Here is a 7,161-nt window from a genome sequence, read left to right on the forward strand (position 1 = left end):
TATAGTCCCCCCCAGAGGGTCCTTTAGTCAACCCTCCCCCAGAGGGTCCTTTAGTCAACCCCCTCCCCCCAGAGGGTCCTATAGTCAACCCCCAAGGGCCCCCTCCCCCCAGAGGGTCCTATAGTCAACCCCCCCCCAGAGGGTCCTATAGTCAACCCTCCCCCAGAGGGGTCCAGAGGGTCCTATAGTCAACCCCCCCCCAGAGGGTCCTATAGTCAACCCTCCCCCAGAGGGTCCTATAGTCAACCCTCCCCCAGAGGGTCCTTAGTCAACCCCCCCCCTCAACCCCCCCCCCCAGAGGGTCCTATAGTCAACCCTCCCCCCAACCCCCCAGAGGGTCCTATAGTCAACCCCCCCCCCCAGAGGGTCCTATAGTCAACCCCCCCCAGAGGGTCAACCCCCCAGAGGGTCCTATAGTCAACCCCCCTCCTATAGTCAACACCCCCCCCAGAGGGTCCTATAGTCAACCCTCCCCCCAGAGGGTCCTATAGTCAACCCCCCCCAGAGGGTCCTATAGTCAACCCTCCCCCCAGAGGGTCCTATAGTCAACCCTCCCCCAGAGGGTCCTATAGTCACCTATAGTCAACCCCCCCCCAGAGGGTCCTATAGTCAACCCCCCCCAGAGGGCCCTATAGTCAACCCCCTCCCCCAGAGGGTCCTATAGTCAACCCTCCCCCAGAGGGCCCTATAGTCAAGGGTCCTATAGTCCCTCCCCCCAGAGGGCCCTATAGTCAACCCTCCCCCCAGAGGGTCCTATAGTCACCCTCCCCCAGAGGGCCCTATAGTCAACCCTCCCCCCAGAGGGTCCTATAGTCAACCCTCCCCCAGAGGGTCCTATAGTCAACCCTCCCCCACAGTCACCCTCCCCCCCCCAGAGGGCCCTATAGTCAACCCTCCCCCCAGAGGGTCCTATAGTCAACCCTCCCCCAGAGGGCCCTATAGTCATGGCTCTGCTACTTTACTTACACTTCATCAGGACAGTTGATTGGCTGTGCTATTGTACTTACAGTTCATCAGGACAGTTGATTGGCTGTGCTATTCTATATCCGTCCTTCAGATAGGCTGCCATCTCGAAGGGGTCCTATGTCCACCTCCCCCAGAGGGCGTCTCAACCCTCCCCCCAGAGGGCCCTATAGTCATCAACTCCTTCATCAGGACAGTTGACGCCAAACGCCCAGTTCTCAGGAGTTGAGCAGGGACAAGGTTAAAGGTCAAGGGTTAGTCAACAAGTCTGTCCAAGGTCATCAACTCCCACAGGGTCACGCCAAACGCCCACTGAGGAACAGGGACAAGGTTAAAGGTCAAGGGTTAGACAACAAGGTCATTAACTCCCACAGGGTGACGCCAAACGCCCACTGAGGAACAGGGACAAGGTTAAAGGTCAAGGGTTAGACAACAAGGTCATTAACTCCCACAGGGTCACGCCAAACGCCCACTGAGGAACAGGGACAAGGTTAAAGGTCAAGGGTTAGACAACAAGGTCATTAACTCCCACAGGGTCACGCCAAACGCCCACTGAGGAACAGGGACAAGGTTAAAGGTCAAGGGTTAGACAACAAGGTCATTAACTCCCACAGGGTCACGCCAAACGCCCACTGAGGAACAGGGACAAGGTTAAAAGGTCAAGGGTTAGAGGTCAGATCACAAGGCAGAACGGCCCAAAGGAACGAGGGTCTTTTCTCGTTCTATAAATTCTATTTTTTTTCCCCGGACGGACAGCTTTTGATATGACCAACGAGACAGGTTGACAGACACACACTAAAATAATATCTAGGACGAATACAAGAAAGTGTGTGTTCAATCTCTTGACCTTGTGGTCGTCTCCACGTAACATGAGCTACATGCAGGCTAAAACATCAACAACATATGACAGATGGGGGTTTAATCAGTGAAACCTTTAGGAACAACGCTCTCTATTATGTTCAAGAAATGTGTTAAATTAAGGCCAAGGTGTGTCAGTGTGATATCAGTGTCATGGAAGGTTGTGTTCGGTTTAGCCAATGGCTGAACAAAGCATTCCACTGACACAATGCAAGGAAATTTAGCTGAAAATGTACACCCAACATAGTTCCTACAAGCTTTGATAAGGGCTTGAAAGCTGGACCATATGGTGCTTGAGAACAGTCAGTTATCAGAACCATTTTAGGTAGTGTCTGCAACTCCCAAACAAACTGAAACCAACTTTAGCTTTTTAATCCATTTCCTATTTCCAAAGAACAGAACACGATAAGATTATTCATACAGACTAATAATATACATAAAAAAAAACATGATTTAGGTTTTGGAACCAAGTCAACAATTCAATCAGTCATAACCAGAAGATTAGCCAGTGTTCTGCAAAGACAACAGAGCAACAAACAAAACAGACGCTATTCAGACTTGATTCACAATGGGAGTCGAACACAAACCAGAAGCTATTCAGACTTGATTCACAATGGGAGTCGAACACGAACCAGAAGCTATTCAGACTTGATTCACAATGGGAGTCGAACACAAACCAGAAGCTATTCAGACTTGATTCACAATGGGAGTCGAACACGAACCAGAAGGGATTCAGACTTGATTCACAATGGGAGTCGAACACGAACCAGAAGGGATTCAGACTTGATTCACAATGGGAGTCGAACACGAACCAGAAGCTATTCAGACTTGATTCACAATGGGAGTCGAACACGAACCAGAAGCTATTCAGACTTGATTCACAATGGGAGTCGAACACGAACCAGAAGCTATTCAGACTTGATTCACAATGGGAGTCGAACACGAACCAGAAGCTATTCAGACTTGATTCACAAAGGCAGTCGAACACGAACCAGAAGCTATTCAGACTTGATTCACAATGGGAGTCGAACACGAACCAGAAGCTATTCAGACTTGATTCATTGGGTGTCGTGCGTGCGGCTGGCTATTCAGACTTGCGGCTGGCTGTGCGAACCGGCTGGCTATTTGGGAATCATTGTGTGTGCGTGCGTGCGGCTGGCTGTGCGTGCGGCTGGCTGTGCGTGCGGCTGGCTGTGCGTGCGGCTGGCTGTGCGTGCGGCTGGCTGTGCGTGCGGCTGGCTGTGCGTGCGGCTGGCTGTGCGTGCGGCTGGCTGTGCGTGCGGCTGGCTGTGCGTGCGGCTGGCTGTGCGTGCGGCTGGCTGTGCGTGCGGCTGGCTGTGCGTGCGGCTGGCTGTGCGTGCGTGCGGCTGGCTGTGGAGAGAACAGAACGAGAGGAAAGGAGAGCTCCATGGAGGACTTCCTGTCTGTCTACAGCGTCTCCTCTCACCTCCTACCGCAGCTGAGCGTGTGTGTAAAGTGTGTAACTGTGTATAACTGTGTGTGTAACGCGTAAGTGTGTGTGTGTGTGTGTGTGTAACGCGTAAGTGTGTGTGTGTGTGTGTGTGTGTAACGCGTAAGTGTGTGTGTGTGTGTGTGTGTGTAACGTGTGTGTGTGTGTGTGTGTGTAACGTGTGTGTGTAACGTGTGTGTGTAACGTGTGTGTGTGTGTGTGTGTGTGTGTGTGTGTGTGTGTGTGTGTGTGTGTGTGTGTGTGTGTGTGTGTGTGTGTGTGTGTGTGTGTGTGTGTGTGTGTGTGTAATGTGTGTGTGTGTAATGTGTGTGTGTGTGTTCTCACCACATCACTAGCACTAGAGAAGTCATGGTTGAGCAGGCTCTCCAGGGCCATCCAGCGGACCGGCCTGTTCTCGTTGTCTCCCAGACAGTGGTAGTCCATAGGGAACAGGTCTCTGGACAGGGCGTTGTCACAGATCTTCACCTGCATGCTGTCGTCAATACTACCAGGGATAGGGGGAGAGAGGACAGGGACGCGGGGAGAGAGGACAGGGACGCGGGGAGAGAGGACAGGGACGCGGGGAGAGAGGACAGGGACGCGGGGAGAGAGGACAGGGACGCGGGGAGAGAGGACAGGGACGCGGGGAGAGAGGACAGGGACGCGGGGACAGGGACGCGGGGAGAGGGACGCGGGGAGAGGGACGCGGGGAGAGGGACGAGGGAGAGGGCGGGGAGAGGGACGCGGGGAGAGGGACGCGGGGAGAGGGACGCGGGGAGAGGGACGCGGGGAGAGGGACGCGGGGAGAGGGGGCGGGGAGAGGGACGCGGGGAGAGGGACGCGGGGAGAGGGACGCGGGGAGAGGGACGCGGGGAGAGGGACGCGGGGAGAGGGACGCGGGGAGAGGGACGCGGGGAGAGGGACGCGGGGAGAGAGGACAGGGACGGGGAGAGGGACGCGGGGAGAGGGACGCGGGGAGAGGGACGGGGGGGAGAGGGACGCGGGGAGAGGGGACAGGGACGCGGGGAGAGGGGAGAGGGACGCGGGGAGAGGACAGGGACGCGGGGAGAGAGGACAGGGACGCGGGGGGAGAGGGACGCGGGGAGAGAGGACAGGGACGCGGGGAGAGAGGACAGGGACGCGGGGAGAGAGGACAGGGACGCGGGGAGAGAGGACAGGGACGCGGGGAGAGAGGACAGGGACGCGGGGAGAGAGGACAGGGACGCGGGGAGAGAGGGCAGGGACGCGGGGAGAGAGGGCAGGGACGCGGGGAGAGAGGGCAGGGACGCGGGGAGAGAGGGCAGGGACGCGGGGAGAGAGGACAGGGACGCGGGGAGAGAGGACAGGGACACGGGGGGAGAGAGGACAGGGACACGGGGGAGAGGACAGGGACACGGGGGAGAGGACAGGGACACGGGGAGAGGACAGGGACACGGGGAGAGGACAGGGACACGGGGAGAGGACAGGGACACGGGGAGAGGACAGGGACACGGGGAGAGGACAGGGTCACAGAGGGGGGAAGTATTAAAAAGATACGCTACGGTCACGACACAGGCCTCCTAATTGTCCCTAGAATTTCTAAGAAAACAGCTGGAGGCAGAGCTTTCTCCTATAGAGCTCCATTTATATGGAATGGTCTGCCTACCCATGTCAGAGACGCAAACTGTCTCAACCTTTAAATCTTTACTGAAGACTCATCTCTTCAGTAGGTCCTATGATTGAGTGTAGTCTGGCCCAGGAGTGGGAAGGTGAACGGAAAGGCTCTGGAGCAACGAATCGACCTTGCTGTCTCTGCCTGGCCGGTTCCCCTCTTTCCACTGGGATTCTCTGCCTCTAACCCTATTACAGGGGCTGAGTCACTGGTTTACTGGTGCTCTTTCATCCCTAGGAGGGGTGCGTCGCTTGAGTGGGTTGAGTCACTGACATGATCTTCCTGTCTGGGTTGGCGCCTCCCCTTGGGTGCATGCCATGGCGGAGATCTTTGTTGGCTATACTCGGCCTCGTCTCAGGATGGTAAGTTGGTGGTTGAAGATATCCCTTCCTGTTTGGCCCTGTCCTGACCCCTCCTGTCTCAGCCTCCAGTATTTATGCTGCAGTAGTTTGTGTCGGGGGGCTAGGGTCAGTTTGTTATATGTGGAGTATTTCCCCTGTCTTATCCAGTGTCCTGTGTGAATCTAAATATGCTCTCAAATTCTCTTTCTCTCTCTCTGAGAACCTGAGCCCTAGGACCATGCTTCAGGACTACCTGGCATGATGACTCCTTGCTGTCCCCAGTCCAGCTGGCCGTGCTGCTGCTCCAGTTTCAACTGTTCTGCCTGCGGCTATAGAATCCTGACCTGTTCACTGGACGTGCTACCTGTCCCAGACCGATTATTCGACCATGCTGGTAATTTATGAACATTTGAACATCTTGGCCATGTTCTGTTATAATCTCCACCCGGCACAGCCAGAAGAGGACTGACCACCCCACATAGCCTGGTTCCTCTCTAGGTTTCTTCCTAGGTTCTGGCCTTTCTAGGGAGTTTTTCCTAGCCACCGTGCTTCTACATCTGCATTGCTTGCTGTTTGCGGTTTTAGGCTGGGTTTCTGTACAGCACTTTGAGATATCAGCTGATGTACAAAGGGCTTTATAAATAAAATTTGATTTGATTTGCTTTGAAGTCCCCACCACAAATCCTAGATCTGCAAAGATGTTGAACTCTCTTACTAAAGAGATGGGATAAATTTGAGTGATTGATCAAAATGATTTTTTTTTTAGCAGAAATTCCTTCTGGAACATGTGAACTTTCATGTGCCTTAACAAACTTGTATACTATCTGTAAATACCAATACAATTGTTAAAATTACAAGCCTTGTTGGGTTAAGCCACAGAAAAAGTCAGCAGTCGTCCCACTAGCCATGATTGGCTGAAATAATGAGTGGGCTGGACCTGCCGAGAGAAGAGTATTGATTTGGTCTGCCATACAGAAGAAGGCTTCTGTCTATGTTGGTAATCCTGTCGAATGCGGCTTTAAAAAAAAAGTATTGTGTCGAGGAGCTGCATAACTGTCCACTTTCTGGAGGATCACGTTTTGAAAATCAGTGGAATTCGAGTCTGATACCTAAAGAGAAAACACCTGTCTCCGGATTATTGCCCAAAAGTATTAGCAGTCGAGCTGAGCAGGGTGATACTCACACACAGTTCCTGGCGGCCAGGTCTTTGTGGATGACCTCTCTCCTGGCCAGGTAGCTCATCCCACATGCGATCTGGATCGCCATGTGGACCAAGTCCTGCTGAGAGACTGCCTAGAAAGACAGGAAGAGAAACTAAACATGAGAGAGTGAAGGGGGGAGAAAGAGAGCACAACAGAGAGAGAGGGAGAGGGGGAAAGAGAGCACAACAGAGAGAGAGAGGGGAAAGAGCACAACAGAGAGAGAGAGGGGGAAAGAGCACAACAGAGAGAGAGAGGGGGAAAGAGAGCACAACAGAGAGAGAGAGGGGGAAAGAGAGCACAACAGAGAGAGAGAGGGGGAAAGAGCACAACAGAGAGAGAGAGGGGGAAAGAGCACAACAGAGAGAGAGAGGGGGGAAAGAGAGCACAACAGAGAGAGAGAACAACAGAGAGAGAGAGAGAGCACAACAGAGAGAGAGAGAGGGGAAAGAGCACAACAGAGAGAGAGAGAGGGGGGAAAGAGAGCACAACAGAGAGAGAGAGGAGAAAGAGAGCACAACAGAGAAAGAGAGAGGGGAAAGAGCACAACAGAGAAAGAGAGAGGAGAAAGAGAGCACAGAGAGAGAGAGAGGAGAAAGAGAGCACAGAGAGAGAGAGAGGAGAAAGAGAGCACAGAGAGAGAGAGAGGAGAAAGAGAGCACAGAGAGAGAGAGGAGAAAGAGAGCACAGAGAGAGAGA

The 7,161-nt window shown here is 53.8% G+C and overlaps 1 protein-coding gene across 1 annotated transcript in view; it reads right to left on the reverse strand.

The window, feature by feature from the left end:
• Positions 1-1,218: 1,218 nt before the first annotated feature.
• ryk (receptor like tyrosine kinase) overlaps positions 1,219-7,161 on the reverse strand; it is a 94,167-nt gene continuing 88,224 nt past the window's right edge. The window contains exons 13-15 of the mRNA XM_046299817.1: positions 6,447-6,556; positions 3,617-3,776; positions 1,219-1,275 (exon numbers count right to left, since the gene is read on the reverse strand). Coding sequence (XP_046155773.1) covers positions 1,219-1,275; positions 3,617-3,776; positions 6,447-6,556 — 327 coding nt within the window. The remainder of the gene's footprint in view (positions 1,276-3,616; positions 3,777-6,446; positions 6,557-7,161) is intronic.

The sequence above is a fragment of the Oncorhynchus gorbuscha genome, linkage group LG15, assembly GCF_021184085.1.
Source record: "Oncorhynchus gorbuscha isolate QuinsamMale2020 ecotype Even-year linkage group LG15, OgorEven_v1.0, whole genome shotgun sequence".
Classification (NCBI taxonomy): domain Eukaryota; kingdom Metazoa; phylum Chordata; class Actinopteri; order Salmoniformes; family Salmonidae; genus Oncorhynchus; species Oncorhynchus gorbuscha.